The 20,111-nt window shown below is 37.2% G+C and overlaps 1 protein-coding gene across 1 annotated transcript in view; it reads left to right on the top strand.

Moving 5' to 3' along the window:
* ELL2 (elongation factor, RNA polymerase II, 2) overlaps positions 1-20,111 on the top strand; it is an 85,133-nt gene that overhangs the window by 8,466 nt on the left and 56,556 nt on the right. The window contains exon 2 of the mRNA XM_006885374.1: positions 16,176-16,223. Coding sequence (XP_006885436.1) covers positions 16,176-16,223 — 48 coding nt within the window. The remainder of the gene's footprint in view (positions 1-16,175; positions 16,224-20,111) is intronic.

The following is a 20,111-nucleotide window of genomic DNA, read 5'->3' as shown; positions in this document are numbered from 1 at the left end:
TCTTTCTCTGTCTCTCACTCTCTTATTTTTTCTCTATTTGTCTGTAGTTTCATGTGGCGTTACAGTTCTTGAAAGCCATGTTAAATCTTCAGGAAGAACTGGTTTCGTGGCATTCACTAATACTCTGCCAACAAAGCCTAACCTAGCTTCTTCATGCCTCCTATTTAATACAGGATAAAAGAAGAGAGAGTATCTTATTAATTAGTCTATAAGCTCCTTAAAGATACATGAATCAGATTAACACCTTGAATTGAACTCTATAGTCTGAGCATTTGGCTCCTGGCTTTGTTAGTAACTGAATTATAAGACAGCATAGTTAATTCTCTTTATTGAGAATCCTATTCTATTCATCAAATCTAGGAAAGATCATTAAATGATTGTAAGAATTTTAACAGAGACTGGATGAGACATCTTTGGCAGAGGAAATGGAATGATCAAGGCAAGAAAGGATACCTATAGAAAAATTAGTACAGGCTCTGAGAAACACAGTTAACACCTTGTTCCACCTAGCCAGGAGTATAGCAGCACACAGTCATATTTAAGAGAAGAAAGGCAGGTCAGAGCAGTTGGATTACCTTACTAAGAAGTTTGAGACTTATTCTTTCAACACTAGGGACATGAGTGAAAAAATAAAATGATAATGTGGTTTGAGCTATAATATAAGAATTATTTGAGCTGTGCTTTATTATTATTCTGGCCTCTCTACAGAATGAATATTAGGTGAATGTGAAAAGCAGATCACAAGTTATGAATATATGGTTAAGGCAAAAGATAGTTATTGTCTGAAGTACTATGCTGGTGGAAGACATTAGAACTGGAAACCATTAACAGGTTTTAGCAACAGATTTTAAAGGTGGAGAGCTGAATCATAATTTCCCCCATGTGAGGCTATGAACTATCACCTTATAGAATAAGGGGAATCAGAAGCACTTAAAAGAGTGTGGGATAGTGAATATTTGAATATTTCCTTAGTTTTTGTTTTTTTTGTTTAAAAATCAAAAGACTTACAGGTAATTCAACCCAAAAACCCAGATTCAGTGTCGGGGAGTTGATTCTGACTCATAGCAACCTTTCATCCAGTTTCCAAGGCCGTGATTCTTTATGGGAGGTAACCCCCTCTTTCTTTTCCATTTGGAGTCAAACACCTAACAAACTAACAGATCTCCTTTACAGGTGGTTATTGTTGTTAGGTATCATCAAGCCAATCATAACTCGTAGATATATTTGAGTATCTGTGGTTAGATTAAAACAGTGCTATAATGCTTGTATTCCTTTGACTTTAATTTCTATGAAAATGTGGGAGTTTGTTGATTTTTTTTGGGGGGGGGAGTTTGTTGATGTTTTGCGAGAAGTTAAAATGTTGTTGCTGAATTGGTTCCAAGTCATAGCGACCCTGCTTACAGAAGAATGAAAACACTAGCCTCTCTTGACCATCCTCATAGTCATGGCTGCTTTTGATCCCATCATTGCAGCCACTTTCTGTTCATCCTCAGGAAGAACTTCTCCCTTTTCATTGATCATCTAATCTACCAAACATCTGATTTTTCTCTAGATACGGGCACCCCTTGAGATCAAGCCCAAGGTGTTAGAGTACCAGCTATTTCCCAGCCCTGATACATTGTTGTTGTTATGTGTTGGTGCACAATTTAGTAGGCTTGATTACATCCCAATATGAAGGTAATGAAAGTGGAGAAAGAACATACAACACAGGTAGAAAGATTATTTATTTGTTTTTTTTTAAAAAAGGCTTCTTTTAAGTAAGAGACACTCAAAAGAATGAGAACAGATTTATCTCAGAAGAAGAGAATACATTTCTCCTTCCTCTTCTCAATCTCTAGCTACATAGTCATACTTCCTGACTTCATTTGAATACTTGAGCCTTTTGCAATCGTGTGCTTTCTGGTGCAGCTTCATTGTGTTTTGCCTACTGGGTCAATTGTTGGCATGCACTGGTTGATTCTGTTAGCTACTGCTTTGTTTCATCTCCTATTTCTTCCCTAGGTGTTTGTTGTCATATTCTCTTTGTTCTCTCTGACCCTAACACAAAGCCCAGGAGATGAAACCTGGGCATCTTTGCTTTTAAGGACATCCTGGTGTACTTCTTCCCATACAGATTTTTTGTTCTCCTGGCAATCTACATTCATAATTCAGATACACAATTTTCTTCCATTTCCTTATTCTTCTTTCAACTTTTGCATGCTTATGATGTAATTGAAAATACCATGGCTTGGGTCATATTTTAATCCTTAAAGAAACATCCTTGGTTTTTAACACTTTTTTTTTTTTTAAATTTTTTTTGGTTTTTAACACTTAAAAGAGATCTTTTGTGGCACATTTATCAAGTGCAATATGTCATTTAATTTCTAGTATGAACATTTTACTGTAGTGTGGGTAAAAGTTTAAAAATAATTTTTTTCATTCAATATTTCCTATTATTTCATGACATAAGTTGCAGTCCCTTCAGTGTGTTGGTACTCTTCTTCCTCACTGTGTTTCCCATTTACATTTGACTATCTCTCCTGTCCCCCTTCTGCCTTCTGAACCTCATTTTTATCCAAATTCTACCCCTGTTTGTTGGTCCTGTATAGATTGCTCTGCATTAGGCCTGTCTATTGTTTGTTTGGCAGTGATCCCCAAGAGTGAGTTCACTTCTGGGGTTTGAAGGATGCCCAAGGGTCATAGTGTCTAGAGTTCTACTAGTTTCTCTCAGAACAGTAAATCTTGTCCCCTTTTTTTATTATTTTGAGTTTGTTTGATATTCCACACTCTCCAGGACCTTGTTGTATTGTGATTCTAGTCAGAGTAGTCAGTACTGGTAGCTAGGTATCTTCTAGTTCTTCTGATCTCAATCAAGTGGAAGTTCTGGTTGATGTAGGCTAATAGTTCTTTGGACTAATTTTTTCCTGGAGTCTAATTTTCCTCACTCTTCTTTGTTCCAGATAGGAAGAAACCAGTAGTTGTGTCTTAACTGACTGCTCATAAATTAAGACTCTGATTCTCACCCAATTTAGACCATACTCTTTTCAATTACTTGCAATTAGAGCTGGACAGTAACTAAGGATAACAGAAGAAGAATTGATGCCTTTGAAATGTGGTTTTGGAGAAGAATTCTGTAGATCCCATGAAGTGCAAAAAGAACATGAAGCTATATCTTGGAGAAGGTGTGGCCAGAATGCCCCTTGGAGACCAATACTGATTATGCTTCATCTCACAAACTCTGGGTATTTTTGCTAGGAGAGGCCTTTCCCTGGGAGAGGGACATCATGCTTGGGAAGCTGGAGGGGTAGTGAAAGAGAAGACATTCAACCAGATGGGTTGACACCATTAGCTATGACCTTGAGTGTTTCAGAGACTCTTGAGTATGGCACAAGAACGGACAGGGTTCATTTCAATTCTTCATAGGGTTGCTATGAGTTGTGCTTGACTTGATGACACCTAACAACAACAAATTAAGATGTAAAAATATTGTCTTTATGGATCTTTTAATGCCATTTGGCTTACATATGCACCAAGACTATGGCCCTAAGGCCTCAAGGTAGTTAAACATTTGACTGTATGTATTGCTTTCCTTTTAACCCAAGTTAATGTCTGTTACTAATTTAGTGATTTGTTTCCCCTCTTGCTTTCCTGTCCACCCTTGGTTATCATCAAGGAATCTTTCTGTGCATAAATCTTTTCTTTTTATTTCAATGTTATCATATGATATTTGACCTTTTGTGAATGACTTACTTCACTCAACATAATGTTTTCCAGGTTCATCCATGTTGTAAGATATTTCATTAATTTATCATTATTCTGGTATAATATTCCATGTATGTACGCTGTAGTTTGTTTATTCATTTATCTGTTGATAGGTAGTTAGGTTGTTTCCATGCTCTTGCTATTATGAATAATGCTGCATTAAACATGAGTGTGAATATAACTACATAATAGTATTATGTTGTTTTTGTTAGGTGCTGTCAAGTATGACTTGTAGCAACCCTATAAATAGTAGATTTAAACCCTGGCCTCTGTGCTACTTCACAAGTTCTGACACACGTGAGCCGATTATTACAGACACTGTGTCATCCAGTTGAAAGTTTTCCTCTCCTTCACTGTCCCACTACCTTTCCAAACATGGTGTTCTTCTCCAAGGAATAGCATTTCCTAGCAACATGCCCAGAGTTTGTGAGATAAAGCTTGACATCCTTGCTTCCAAGGAGCAATCTGCTTGACCTTCTACAAGACACATATCTATTTGTTCTTTTGGCAGCCATGGGGTATTCAGTACTCTTTTCCAATACCACAAGTCAAAGACAGCAATTCTTCTTCTGTCATCCTTATTCGTTGCCCAGATTTCAAAAGCATAACAACTGATTGAAAATATCATGGCCTAATGAGGTACACCTTAGTCCTCAAACTAACATCATTGTTCCTCAGTAATTGAGAAATTTCTGACTGCAGACTCCCAATGTGATACATCTCCTGGTCTATTGGTTTCCGATGCCAAGTGTATTTTTTGTGGGTCTAAGTAAGAAGATGATGAAGTATGGTAATATAGTTTTCATGTATGGTGTGGAGGATGGATCCTATTTCATTTTCTGCAAACAGATACCTAGTTTTTTGAAATGGATGCCTAGTAGTTGGATTGCTGGATTATATGATATCCCTGTTTTGGCTTTTTAAGGAAACATCATGCCATTTTTCATAGTATTTGTGCCATTTCACAATCTAGCCAGCATTGTAAATGAGTTCTTATCTCCCCATACCCTAACTTGCATTTATTGGGTTGATTATTTTGGGGGGGAGGGGTTTTTAAAATTTGTTTCTTCAATGTTAATATTATTGCTGGACAATATTTTTTTTATTATTTTAATTTGCAAGTGCAATGACCAGTGGGAGCTCAGGTGGCCTAATGGCAAGAAACTCTGTTGTAATTCCAAAGGCATGTGGTTTGAGGCCACCGGCTGCTCTGTGGGAGAAGGATGGGCAGTCTTCTCCTATATGATTAGCTGCCTCTGAAAACCTGCTGGAAAGTCTCTATGGGTGGGCTCTGACTCTGTGGTTCACATCAACACAACAATGACCAGTGATCATGAATATCTCTTCATAAAATTATTTGGGTAACTGAATGCCTCCTTTTGTTCTTTTTGTCAGTTTTGCCTTTTTGTTGTTGAAATGTTGACATTTTCTATAACTTCTAGAGAATTTTTTTGTTGTAAAATATGTCATTGCCAAAATATTTTCCTAGTCCGTAGGTTCTCTTTTTAATCATCTGGGAAAATTTCTTTACCTAATACAGCATTTCACAGGAAGTCACAGTCATCTAATTGATCTTCTGTTTGTGAATTTTTAGTTATGCTTGAAACATTATTTATGGTCCCAATTAGGGTTCTAAGATTGCCCCTATTTTTTCCCCTGTGAGCTTTATAGTTTTAGATTTTCCTAGGTCTTTGATCCATCTTGAGTTAATTTTTTTAATATGGTGTGGAGGCTGGATCCTTTTTCATTTCTCTGCAAATGGATACCCAGTTTTTCCAGCACCATTTCTTAAGGAGATTATCCCTTCCCTGTTTAATGAATTTTTGCCCTTAGGTGAAGATTAACAATAGGTGCATGGATTTACTTCTGGGTTCTCAATTCTGTTCCATTAGTCTGTGTGTTTGTGATTATACCGTTTCCAAGTGCTTTTGACTACCAGGCTGTAAGAGTAGATTTTGAGATCAGGCAGTGTGAGGCCTCCTGCTTTTCTTTGGTAATTTTTCCTTCCCTTTCCATGTATGAAGTTGGTTATTTTGTTGTTGTTGACAAACTCAGATCAGGCCATCTGAAGTCTTGACTGCTCCTTCCCTGGATGTTGATTATAGATTCAATTAAATGAAATTCTTTTCTACCTGTTTCCTGATGTTATTTATCCTGTACTTGTGGAGTTTTTTTATTTTCGTTATATTGAGGTCAGTCTCTGATGAATTCCTTAGCTGATGAGGCAGTAGGTCTGTGGGCTGGCCTGAGGCCTGGAACCTTGGGGGAATCTCCCTCCACTCTGCTTAGTTGGCTGGCTGGCTGACATCTCAGTGGCAGTCTCGTCTTGGTGGCAATCAGGCAATGGAAGTTCCTGGGATCCTATTTGTTGTGTGTTATTATTCTTTTCTCCCCTCAAAAGTGGATGGCTTTAAGCATTAGAATAAGGGTAAAGATAGAGTGGCCTGCTCGAGGGTCTGACTTTAAATTCTTGTAGGGCCCGAGGGCCACAGGGTCTTGCGCCACATTTATTAATTTTAGAAGAATATTCTTTTTAAAGACGCTGTGATCATTTGTCTTTTTGCTGTACTGAACAACTTGGAGTTGCTGTGATGCTGAACCACTATTCTATAGTAGTGTCAAATACCATAATGGTTACTCATTATGTAGAGTGGTTGGATGAGCTTCCAGATTGACTCATGTTGGGAAGCAAGAGTGGCATCCACTTCCTAAACCACAAGCCTCTGGAAACTATATAAACTCTATAAACTGTTAATGTACAGCAATGCTGTTAATTATAGAACAGATTTCAGGTCTTTTGTGCAAAGTTTACTCTGAGTCTTATTCAACTCAACAACACTTAACCACAGCTAAATGAGACTCATGCTGTTATATCTGGAGGAACATTCTTCCACTTTGCACATCACTCTGTCCATGTGCTATATGAGGTAACCTGAGTTTGCTATGATGTTGAACCTTATGCCATGGGGATATCAAATGCCATAATGGTTTCCCATTGTGGACAGTGTTTGGTGGAGCTCCCAGGTGTAAAGCAGGTTGGGAAACAGGAGTGGCATCCACTTCCTAAACCACATGCCTCTGGAAACTCTGGTCTTTTGTTCTTAGAGTCACTATGAGTTGACCTCAACAGCAATCAACAACGCAACAACAGCAACAACTTCTTTGCCCATTCCCTCTCACTCTTTTGCTCTAAGGGTCTGCTATGTGACTAGTCTCTAAATATTAGAGATTCTGACTTGTTTTTCTTTATTTGTTTACTCAGCCCAGCTGAGCTAATTTGGTTTTATGGACTTGAATGCTATCTCTGTTAATGTTCACAAATATTTATCTTCAACTTTAACCTTTTTCCAAGTTTATCTCCTCATGAGGTGTTTTATAGCTACCTTACACTTAAAATAGACAAACATAGCTCTTGACTTCACTCCTTAAGCCTGCATTTATCTAAGTGTTTCCAGACTTAGTAAATGACCACATTCTTCCCCAACTGCCTAGAAATTGGCTGGTAATCCTTGATTTGTCTTAATCTCTTCTTGACGTAATTGAACCTTCAGCAAGTCTTGTCAGTCTTCAAAAAATCAAGAATCTTACTCCATCCCTTACTACCATTCCAGTCACATCCCAGCATCTGTCTGCAAGACACTGCAATGGACTCTAAACTGTGTTCTAATCTAAACCTCTTAAATATGTAAGTCGTTCTCCATACAGTAGCCAGAATAGTCTTTTAAAAACATTAAGTGTCATCCTGCAATTTCCTTGTCAAGATTTCTAATTACTCCTTTTCATAAATATTTTTCAGATGTTTAATTTTATCAAATTCCTGTGTTTTTAAAATAACTGCCGTCTTCTAATCCAAGTAACTGGGGTATTTAGGATAGGTGTGTCAGAGTCAGTGAGAATGGCTCAGGATAGGGCAAGATTCAGAGCTATTGTACATAGGGTTTATGTGAGTCACAAGCAACTCCATGGCACATAACAACAACAATCCAAGTTGATGTTACTGTTTATCCCTATACCTCTGCTCTAAAGATCATGATTGCAGGAAACAAATTTTTATATATAATTGCAGTTAGATTTTATGTATAAACTTATTATACAATTATAAATCACCTATTAAGCTCTTTCTAATAAAAAAGAAAATGAGATATTATGTATTGAATATTGTTGATTTAAAAATTGGTTCAGAAAAACTCTTTAGCTGGTTTACTATAGTTTGCTTCTTGTGTTCCTTTAAGACCTCTTTGAAATCCATTTATGGTAATAAATTTGGCCCTTATTGTTGAAATATTTCAAGAAGTACCATATGATCAAGAGTCAGTGATATAAAAAAAGAAAGAAGAATCTATGGTAATGAAGAAAGAAGTTCACACTGCACTGAAGCTACTGGCAAAAAGTAAGGTCCCAGGAATCGATGGGATACCAATTTTCATGTTACTTCTTTCAACTAACAGATAAAGCCTTGCATGTGTTCACCAGTATATGCCAGGAAATTTGGAGGACAGCTGCCTGTCTGACTGACTGGAAGAGATCTCTATATGTTCCCATTCCCAAGAAAGATTATCCAACAGAATGTGGACATTAACGAACAATACCATTAATATGGCAAGCAAGGAAAATACTACTTGAAGATCATTTAAAATAGCTGGAGTAGTGCATAGAGAACTTTCAGAAGTTCAAGTGGAGTTTAGAAAAAAAAGGCTGTGACGCCAGAAATATTATTGCTGATGTAAGGTGGATCCTGGCTGAAAGCAAAGAATACCAGAAAAATAAGTATTTGTGCTTTATTTACTATGGAAAGGCATTTGACTGTGTGAACTGTAACAAATTATGGCTAAAATTGAGAAGAATGGAAGTTCCAGAACACTTAATTGTGCTTATGCTAAATGTATACCTAGACCAAGTGGCATGAACAAAGCAGAACACTAATTACATGATTTAAAACTAAAAAGGTATGTATCAGAGCTGTATCTTGTCCTCTGAGCAAATTATTCAAGAAGTTGGACTCTGAAGGAGAATGTGGCATCAGAATTGGAGGAAGACTCATTAACAATCTGCTTTATGCAGATGAGACAGCCTTGCTTGCTGAAAGTGAGGAGGACTTGAAGCACTTGCTGCAGAAGATCAAAGAACAGAGATCAGCCTTCAATATGAATTATATCTCAACACCAAGAAAACAAAAATTCTCACCACTAGACTTATAATAGGCAACATCATGGCAGATGGAGAAAACATTGAAACTGTCAACATCTTCATCTTACTTAGATCCACAATCAACACCCTTGGTACCAGGAGTCAGGAAGTCATGAGATAAATTGCATTGGAAAAGTCTCCAGGAACCTTTACAAATTATTAAGGAATCATGATATCAGTTTGAAGATTAATCATGTGCCTGATTTAGTCCCTGATTCTTTTCAGTCACTTGTCATGCTTCTGAGAGGTGGAGAGTGAATAAGGATGACAGGAGAAGAACTGAGCTGTGATGTTGAAAAGTACAGTGAATATCTCATGGATCTGCTAAAAGAACAACCAGTTAAGTCTTGGAGAAAGGACAACCAGATTGCTTGTTGGAAGCAAAGATGGCAAAGTTTTGTCTTATGTATTTGGGCATGTTGCTAGAAGAGTCTATTCTTTGGAAAGGGACATCATGTTTGGCAAGGTGGTTTGATATAGTGACTGCAGCAATGGGTTTGAGTGTATCAGGTATGATGAGCATTGCACAGGCTATGACAGGGTTCAATCTGTTGTTCTTATATTTCACTTTTTTTTTTCTTATATGCTATTAATTACTAGCATGAAATAATTATTTGCTGTTTTCTGTAGTTTTTCCAAATCTGCAGAAAAGGAATCTCTCCCATGTGTAAAATTGGATTCATTTAGAAGACCAGATACTGGATTTTATGAAGCTTAATAACTAGCTTTTTTGTCTCTAATATAGCTTGGGACAAAAAAGGAAGCCGATTATTAAGGTAGATTGATTACTGCATCTCTACATTTTACCTTCCTGCTATCATTCTAAGCATATTGCTGCCTTCAGGATTAAGTAGACAAATCCCTGTTTTGGCTTTGATTTTTCTTTCTCTTTCCCTGTCTAAGTGGTTTTCATTTCAGTGATAATAAGTAGCCTGTCATCCATGGTTTATTTTTTGAGTGATGTTAAAGAGAACAAACAATGAAATGACTTCAGATAAAACCATACTGCAAGTTCTTAGGATGGTATAATACTGCTTTTAGGAAAGGAAGATGAAATGTTTTATACTGGTTGTACCCAGGAAACATGGTATTATTACCTTTTATTATTTCTGTCGCAAACCCAAGCCCTCTTGTTGCTTTAATTGTGACTCATGGTGCCCTCATAGGTTAGAGTAGAATTGTTCTATAGGATTTTCTTGTCTGTAATCTTATTTGAAACAAGTTTACAAGTTGTTGTGGAACTGACCCATCGCTGACCGTCCAGTGGGTTTTCAGAAGCATTTCTTCCCTAGGGAGAAGACTGTCCATCTTTCTTTCTGGTAGCAGCTAGTGGCCTTAAACCACGTGCCTTCAGGATTGTACCTTCTTTCCACTAGGCCATCAGAGCTCCCTCAAGTTTACGTAGATGAAACATATTTAAATAATCAAAAGATGCTTATAAAAAATCTTTATTTTTTTTGTGTGTAGTCAATTTTAGAAAACTTACTCTCATAAATTTATGAAATCTCATAATCTAATGAAATCACATCAGAAATTGCATTAAAATACTCATATTAGTTTTTCAGCTTGATATTACTAGGTTGTGTACTCCGTGGACATTTTAAAAAACAGAACAGGAGGAATATTTCATGGACATAAGTCAACATAGATTTATTTAATCATAAAGCAGTTTTAGTAATGTCATTGTTGTTAGATGCCCTTGGGTTGAACATGACCCATAGTGACCCTTATAACTGATCTGAACACTGTCCTATCCTGTGCCATTCTCACAACTCAAGCCCATTGCCATAGTCACCATATCAACCCACCTGGTCGAGGGTCTTCTACTCCTTGGCTTCTCCTTCACCCTTCTAAGCATGATGTTTCTATCTAAGGAATAACCTTTCCTAGCAACATGCCCAAAGTATATGAGACGGGCTTTATCATCTCTGCCTCTAAGGAGCATTCTAGCAATGTAATATTGTTGTCATGGTTATTGTTGTCATTGTGGTTCTAGTTGCCTTTGTTAGGTGTCTGTGTTCCCACCACCACTGATAGAGACTTAGAGGAGGATGAAGCATTGCCCAGCCCTGCACCATCTTCATGATCACTGGTGTGCTTGAATCCACTGTTTTGGCTATTGTGGCATTCATCTCATTCACGGATTCCCTCCTTCACAGGATCCTATATTTTACCTTTCTAGAAATTGGTTTCCTTTCTAAAGACTGCTTTTTCCAGATGATGTATCCCCGAGTAAGCAAGCTAAAGCCTCACTGTCCTCACTTAACAACAACAACAACAACAAAAAAATAATTAAGGCTGATTTATTCCTGCTAGCAACTCATGATATATTCTGTATTCTTGGCCAACACTTTCTGGCATTTAATTTTTATCATAATCTCCCCAACTGGAATTTAAATTCTGATATTAGAGATGAGGACCCGTACTCTTGTATTTCCTTAAGCAGATGTGAGTGAAACATGGTAGTAAAAGGAAAACTTTATAGGAAAAATAAGATTGTGTGTTATGTTTTAGGCCTAGTGTAGTGAGACTTCTGTTTTATGAGGGAAAAATGAGGAAGTGAGGGTAACTATCAGCTATGTTTTCACCCAGGCCTCTCCTCAATTCAGAATTCTGGGATTCTAGTGACATTTGTTTGACTAACAGAATAGAGAGGACTAGGGAAAAGGAATTATAAATTAACATTAAATTTGCAAGACTGGAGGACCATGAAGGGCAAAGTACCATTGCCAGAAAAGCAGGACAGATTGATTGGAGGGGGAAGGGATGTTGGTTTAATATTTGCCATATTTTGCCATTATTGAGAGTTTCTAATGAAACTTGCCTTTTAGGAAATAGGAAATAGGAGCTTGTGGAGAGATGTGAATTGAAGAAGGGAAAGCAGGCCGCAAAAGGGTTTGGATCAAGAAAAAAGAGAGGAAAGGACATTGAGAGACTTGCTCTTATGTCTGCATATGTTGTTGTTATGTGCCATCAAGTCGCTTGCGACTCATAGCGACCCTGTGTACAACAGCCCTAAACTCTGCTCTGTCCTGTGCCAATCGCACTGTCTCTCACACTCCCATCCCGATTATCCCAGTCACTGAATCAATCCACCTCATAGAGGGCCTTCCCCTCCTGCGCCGTCCCTCCACCCTCCCAGGCATGATGTCCTCCAAGAACCGGTCTCTCCTCACAAGATGTCCAAAGTATGTTAGATGGAGCCTCAGAATCCTTGCCTCCAAGGAGCCACCCGGTTTAACCCTTTCCAGGAAGAATCTGTTTGTTTTCCTAGCAGTCCATGGTATTCTCAACACTAGTGGACATGATAGCCATTTGGAAAGTGAGGAAAGCTTATGTTTGTTTGACCAGTAAAAATGAGGAACTTGACAGAGAATTTCAAATCCCTCTTGGTTTCAAGGAGACAAAGAAGGAAGTACAATCAGCCAAGATCAGGTGATTTGAAAAACGTGGCACTGATTGAAATAGTACTGTGAAAGCTGAAACCTGGGGGCTATGTTATCTGAATTTCAAGAACCCACCTTCTACCACATGAAAAGGGACTCTCCAGAGCTCTTCAAGCATACTTTCATTTCTCCAGGAAGAGATTTAGGCATAGAAGGTGGTTTGAGGTGAGGTTTTTCCATGGGAAGTTGATCATAGTAAATATTTTCAGAAAAGACTGAGTTAGAACTAATCATTACTTAAAACTGGATTTTAAAAATCAAAGTACTATCTTTGTATCTTTTTATCTCACTTCTCCCACATTATAAAGTTAATTTCTCACCTAGTAGTAGTTTGTTTCCACTGTTAAAAGTCCACTGTTAAATGTTCTTTTTATGGTGACAGGATGACAAATAGCTTTATTTATTGAATGTTTCTTAAAGACATTATTTATCCATTTTTAAGTAATAATAGATAGTAAATGTTGTTGTTGTTATGTGCCATCAAGTCGCCTGCGACTCATAGTGACCCTATGTACAACAGCCCTAAGCCCTGCTCTATCCTGTGCCAATCTCACTGTCTCCGACACACCTACCTTGATTACCCCAGTCACTGAATCAATCCACCTCATAGAGGGTCTTTCTTTCCCGCACTGTTCCTCCACCCTTGCAAGCATGATGTCCTTCTTCAAGGAATGGTCCCTCCTTGCAACATGTCCAAGGTATGTCAGAAGAAGCTTCAGAATCTTTGCCTCCAAGGAGCCACCTGGTTTAACCTTCTCTGGCATGAACCTGTTCATTTTTTTAGCAGTCTGTGGTATATTCAGTACTCTTCTCCAGCACTGCAGCTCGAAAGATCAATTATCCTTCTATCCTCCCTAGTCATTGTCCAGCTCTCTGATGCATAACAAGTGATAGCAAATGTAAATCTCAAAAATATATTGGGAAATAACTGGAAATATTAGATACAGAGCTGAGGAGAGAGACACTCTTATATCTGTTGTAGTGGTAGAGACAAGGACTAGAAACTACTATTTTAGTATGTTGGATTTGGATATGAAAGTGTGACTAATAATTTACAGGTTAAAGTATTACTAAACATTAACCAACTGTGAATTTATGTTGGCAATTTAGAAGAGCTCTTCCATAGAAAATATACTAGTAACTAGGAAATGGGAAATTATGCCTGAGATTATAGCATATATTTACGCTTAGAGTTATACCTCATTTTCTTGTGTTTCACAGATACTGTATTGTTTACGTACTGAAAATTTGTGGCAAATTTACTTCAAATAAGTCTGTCAGTGCCATTTTCCAACAACATATGTTTACTTTGTCTGTGTTTTATTTTTGTAATTCTCACACTATTTCAACCTTTTCATAAAGTACTGTACAATTAGGGATTAACCACCCCAAATCAACAGATGTATTACTGTTAAGTCAGTGTCAACCCATTGTGATCCTCCTTCATGTTTTTAAATTGTAAATTTTTATAGAAAGATACTACCCATCTTTCTCCCCCAGACAGCTCGTGGATTTAAATCACTGACCTTCGTATTAGCAGTGCAACACCTACATACACACATCATCAGAATTTTATAGTATGGTGTAAACATGATTTTTATTATGCTGGGAAAGTGAAAAATTTATATGATTTGCTTTATTGTGATATTACTGTGGCAGTCCAGAATAATCAAGTCTGTCATATCTCAGAAGTATTTCTGCATACCTATTCTTCTAAATGTACCACTCTATGAAAAAATATAAGAAGTATGAAATGTATAAAGTGCATGCATAATAAAACAAAGCATGTTCTAGAAATTGTGTTATTTTAATGAGACTCTTTTAAGAAAATGGATATTTTCTTTGTCCCTTAACCAAAACTAAACCTGGTAAAATGTGACTGATAATATAATTTTATGTAACTAGCATTCAGTTAGGGAGATTTGAAAAGTTCCTCCAAACAGCTCTTCACTCTGATAATGTGCTTTTTAAAAAAAATATTCAAAAACTGAGGAAGATTATGCTCTTTTACTATAAAATTGAATTATTTTATGCTCATATAAGATAGTGTCAAAAATATGATTGACTATACTTTCACAAGATAGTTTTAGATTTTACAGTTTTGAGAAGTTTAAACAATATAATATTGTTCATTGAGTCATCTTAGTATAATGATAGGTAACTGTACCAAAAGAAATTAGCTGACACAAAAGAATTTCATAAAACAACATATGAGAAAGGACCTGTGGTGATGAAGGAAGACGTTCAGGCGCCTCTGATAAAATTGGCAAAAAACAAGGGCCCAGGAATTGACAGCATACCAACTGACATATTTCAGCAGATGCTGCCCTGGATGCACTCACCAAGTTGGGCCAAGAAATCTGGAGGACAACTACCTGGCCACCTTACTGGAAGAGAACCATATTTGTCCCCATTCCAAAAAAAAGGCGACCTGACAGAGTGTGAAATTATTGAACAATATCATTAATATCACACGCAAGCAAGAGCCTGAAAATTATCTAGAAATAATTGGAACAGCATATCAACAGAGAACTTCCAGATATGCAGGCTGGATTTAGAAGAGGCCATGGTACTAGGGATATTATAGCTAATGTTAGATGGATCTTGGCTCAAAACAGAGAGTGATAGAGGAATGTCTATCTGTATTTCATTGACTACGCAAAAGCATTTGTGTGGATCACAACAAACTGTGCGTAACTTTGAGAAGAATGGAAATACCAGAACACTTGATTGTACTTTTGTGAAACACAGCATTGTTCAAAATCGAGAGGGGTATACTTCAGGGATGTGTCTAATCTCCATATTTGTTCAATCTATATGCATATCAGATCATCCAGAAGGCTGGCTCTCTGAGGAGGAATGTGGCATCAGGATTGGAGGAAGACTCATCAACAATCTGTGTTATGCAGATGACACAACCCTGCTTACTGAAACTAAGGGAAATCTGAAGTGCTTGCTGTAGAAGGTCAAGGATCGCAGCCTTCAATATGGATAGAAGCTCAACATCAGGAAAACAAAGATTGTCACCTCTGGGCCAACTGGTAGCATCATGATAGAGGTGAAGATATTGAGATTGTTAACAGCTTCAGTTTACTTGGCTCCACAATCAACACTCTTGACACCACCAGCCAGGAAATCAAAAGACAAATTGCATTGGGAAAATCTGCTGTCAGGGACTTGTCCAGAGTACTGAAGAGCAACCATATTATCTGGCGACTAAGTTGCACCTGATCCAGGCCATAGTCTTCACAATTACTTGCTATGTATTAGAAAGCTGGACAGTGACTAGGCATGCATGATAGGAGAATTTATGCCTTTGAGCTGTGGTGCTGGAGAACAATATTGAACATACCATGGACTGCCAGGAGAACAAACAGGTTCATCCTAGGAGGATGAAATCAGGTTGCTCCTTGGAGGCAAGGTTCCTGAAGCTTCATCTGACATACTTTGGGCATGTTACAATGAGGGACCAGTCCTTGGAGAGGAACATCATGCTTGGAAGGGCAGAGGGACAGCACAGGAGAGGAAGACCCTTGATGAGATGAATTGACTCAGTGACTGGAGTGATGAGTGGGGGTAGGTGTGTCAGAGACAATAAGTTTGGCTCAGGTTAGAGTAGGGTACTGAGATGTTGTACACATGATCACTATAAGTCTATAAGTCGTGACTCAACACATGTAACAGTAAAAGTATGTTTCATAGTGTATAGCACTGATGGAAAGAATTTAAACGTTAAACACTTCAATGTCACTGTAACCAAAGTTTTAACTGAGTTTTTTTTGTGTGTGTTTCTTTTAATAGAATTTAATTCCTTTTCGACCTTCAATTCAGTTTCAAGGACTTCAAGGGGTGAGTACTTCTGATTTAGCAAGATAATATAATATGTTTTTACATGCAGTTATACTTAACTTTTAAAAATATATTATCTGGGAGAGGAGGAAGGTAAAGGAAGGGAGGAAAATGCAACAATGAATGAATGAAAATCCAACTTTTCTGTAAACTTTCATTCAAATCACAGTTAAGGTGAAAAATATATTATCACTTGTACCTTTTAATAAGTCATTCTTATTTTTATGTACTTTGTGACCAAATGCGAATTTCTGACATCTTTGAATTATCTTTTCTTCCTTTCTGTAAAAAAAAAAAAAATAAAAAAAATTAAGATATAACTTATGTATTATTTGAGGTGCCTTTGTGGTGCAGTGGTTTAGAATTTAACTGCTCCCTGAATCAGCAGTTCAAATCCACCAGTCATGCCATGGGAGAAAAATGTGACAATATGCTATTATAAATATTTTTAAACTTAGAATCCCTGTGGGGATGTAGTACCCTGCCTACACTGTAGGTAATTATGGGTCAACCAGGTTCAACCCAGTGCCAATGGGTGTGTTATACAATATTTAGAATGGCTTTTTTTTCTTTTTCTAATCATCACTAGTTGCTATTTTTAAACAATTTGTTGAAGCAAATTATGCACTAATGAATTATAATAATATTTAGCTTACCGAAGTTGAATGACTATAACGTGTTAATATTAAGAATGTTGTAATTATACGATTATTACTACTATTAACAAAATTTTGCTGTTTATGCACCTAATTTTATTTTCACACACTAGAAAATGAAATGTTGAAGTAGAAAGATGAAATTTTTCAGCACACATGATAAAAAAATTTTCTTATTGCTATATTTAAAAGTGTAGTAAGTGATAATACCTAATAAAATGAACCTATTTTGTGTATAATAGGTGGTAAGCTTTATAGGAATAAAGTCAGTGTTATTTTTTTAATTTCAATTATTAATGTCTATTATTAGTAAAGTAAGCAGTACATTCAGCCATTACATTTGCTTTCATGAATTTTAAGGTGATAGAGAAAATGCAAGTTTGGGAAGACTTTTAATCCTGATTATTTTAAGTCTACATACTTGTGAATTTTTGTTTAATTATGTTACAAAAGGCAAATCTATTGATGTAAGGAAATAATTTTTAAACTTTGTCATTTAAGAGAGTAAGAATCAAGATATAAATTACATCATTCTATTCTAAGAACACTTCTCAATCTGTTGTGAATAAAACGAATTTGAAGGGCATATTTGTGTGTGGATGTCAGAGCTTTGCTTTTACATGGCTCTTGACAATGAAGTCCTTTTTCCCCTTTCTGAGTAGCTGAGTGTCTATGAATGGGATCCTAATTGGAAGAAGAGCTTTTCTAAATTTTTAAAATATCTTTTTAAGGTAGTTTTTAGTGTTTTGTTTCTATATTTGAGAGATCAGTTTTGATTATTTCTTCAAAGGCAAGATCTTGGAGAGGAGAGTATGATTTGAGCTGCTTGTCTTTCACTGGCAGTTGTAGAACTCTCTCCTTATCCTAGAGTTACTTCCTTCCTTAGTTCTTTTTTCTCATAGTTGAGACTTCAAAGCAAAGGACAGAGGTTTTGTTGAGTTTTTGTTGTTGTTGTTTTAGTTACCCAATTAGACTGAAAGAAGATATTTGCCCATGTTCTAAAATTCCTAATACAAACACACTTGTTGGTACTGCTTGACAGCTGGTTTTCTTTGTTATTTAGGTTAGCCTAGGCCCTAATGTCATTCTAAGACAGGCAATTTTTATTTTAAACCTTGGACCTCTCTTTCTGAATTTTCCTACCTATATCCCCAACAGTTTTCCTGCCCATCTCCTATGTCTTGTTTGTTGTTTTCTTGAACTTCTGGGTCAAATTAAACTCATAACGAGCTCTATGTTGATGGACTAGAACACCCCTTAACATTCCCTAGGCTGTAATCTTTACAAAAGTAGATCACTAGGTTGCTTTTCTGCAGAGTGGCTGGTAGATTTGACCTACTGATTTTTCTTTCATTTAGCAGTGAGTGTTGAACTGTTCACCAGATTCCACTTCTTTTTATCAGACCTCCTCCACAATTTCATTATTGCGTGCTCATTTTCCTCTCCTCTCTTGCTAAACTGATAAAAGTAATATATATAAATGACTCTGGTCAGTTTTAACCTTAGTAGATGTTTGCATTTTAACAAATAAGGCTTTTTAACTCAAGTGAATGGTTTCTGGGTTTGGTCAGGGCTTTTAAACAAATTCGGTAATGGCTGGCACAGCAAAATTGGAACAGGCCCAAATTTGTACAATGTGAGTATACTGGAATGGGAAAAATTGTGGTTGAAACTCTGGAGTGAGACTCAGAAGCCCTTTCAAGAACTCGATGTAGGAGGCCAGATTCTTGCCAGGACTATGGAGGGTAACATATAATCAAATTAGCATAACCATCTTTAAATTAGGTAATATTGTTTCTGATTCTGCTGATCAAGAGATTTGATATATATTGTACATGCCACTTTTCCTTCCTAAGAGAGATTACATTTCTAACAAGACATCAATCCTTATATTTTTTTTTTTCTGCTCTGGTTATTATTACAAATATGTGCCAGGACTGAGCTGAAAAGAACCAGTTCAAAGCCTTGGGTTTATAGAGTAGTAGATGGGGTCAGAGAGTGTTGCTGACTAAGAACTATTATGAGGTACTTGGCCCTACCTTGCTTATTCTGGGTACTGTTCTCCTTGACCCCCACCCTTGTCTTTTTATTCTAACTGGGAATAGAATATATGGACTCAGCATTGTTTCAGATTCTGCAGCTGCATTCCATCTACCCTTCCCCCCTTCTCTTTGCAGTGCTCTCCCCAGTCTTGTAGGACTAAGTAAAAACAAAGACTCATTACGGGAGAGAGAGTGGGTTGGCACAACCCACAGGGAATATGTGAGCCACAAATGTGAGGGTCTTCTGTACAGTGCTCCTCTGTCTTTCTACAGAGCTGTGATAATTTAACATTGCCTGCACTGATGGTTTTAAAAACTCTGAAGAAGCGTGCTTACAGAGTTTTCCTATGTGGAAAATGTTTAAGACTTTAAATTGGCAGGTTTATTTCCCACAAAAGGCTTTTTCTTAGTGAGAAATTTTAGTTGCCTTTTAATATAGTGTTGTAGAAACTTTTAACACGTTTTCCTAGAAGAAATTTGGTACATCTGTTTAACCAATTTGCAGTCTTTGCTTCAGCCATCATTGAAAAAGGGCATTAACGGTCATGATTGTGTAATTTATAAGTGTATGTAAAACATGACAGTTGCTAATACTCCGTATTTCAAAATATATGTTGTTATGTGCCATCGAGTCGTTTGCGACTCATAGCAACCCTTTGTACGAAAGCCCTAAACTCTTGCTCTATCCTGAGCCAACCTCACCATCTCTGACACACTCACTTCCACCACCCCAATCACAGAATCGATCTATGTCATCGAGGGTCTTCCTCTCCTGCACTGTCCCTCCACTCTCCCAAACATGGTGTCCCTCCCCAAAGACCAGTCCCTCCTTGCAACATGTCCAAAGTATGTCATACAAAGCTTCTGAATCCTTGCCTCCAAGGAGCATTCTGGCTTCACCCTCTCCAAGACAAACCTGTTTGTTCTTCTAGCAGTCCATGATATATTCAACACTCTTCTCCAGCTCCACATCTCAAAGGCATCAATACTCTTATCATCTCTAGTCACTGTCTAACTTGCCGATGGATAGCATGTAATTGCAAAGACTATAGCCTGGATCAGGCGCACTTTAGTCTCCAGCCTGACGTCCGTTGCCCTTCAATACTCTTTTTTTTTTTAATTTAATTTCTTTATTTTTCATTTCTGTGAACATCTACAGAGATTTTGGAATTCCATTCATTCATTGTTGC

The sequence above is a fragment of the Elephantulus edwardii genome, unplaced genomic scaffold, assembly GCF_000299155.1.
Source record: "Elephantulus edwardii isolate Elephantulus edwardi_28Jun2011 unplaced genomic scaffold, EleEdw1.0 scaffold00043, whole genome shotgun sequence".
Lineage (NCBI taxonomy): Eukaryota > Metazoa > Chordata > Mammalia > Macroscelidea > Macroscelididae > Elephantulus > Elephantulus edwardii.
This window is presented reverse-complemented; position numbering and strand designations above follow the sequence as displayed.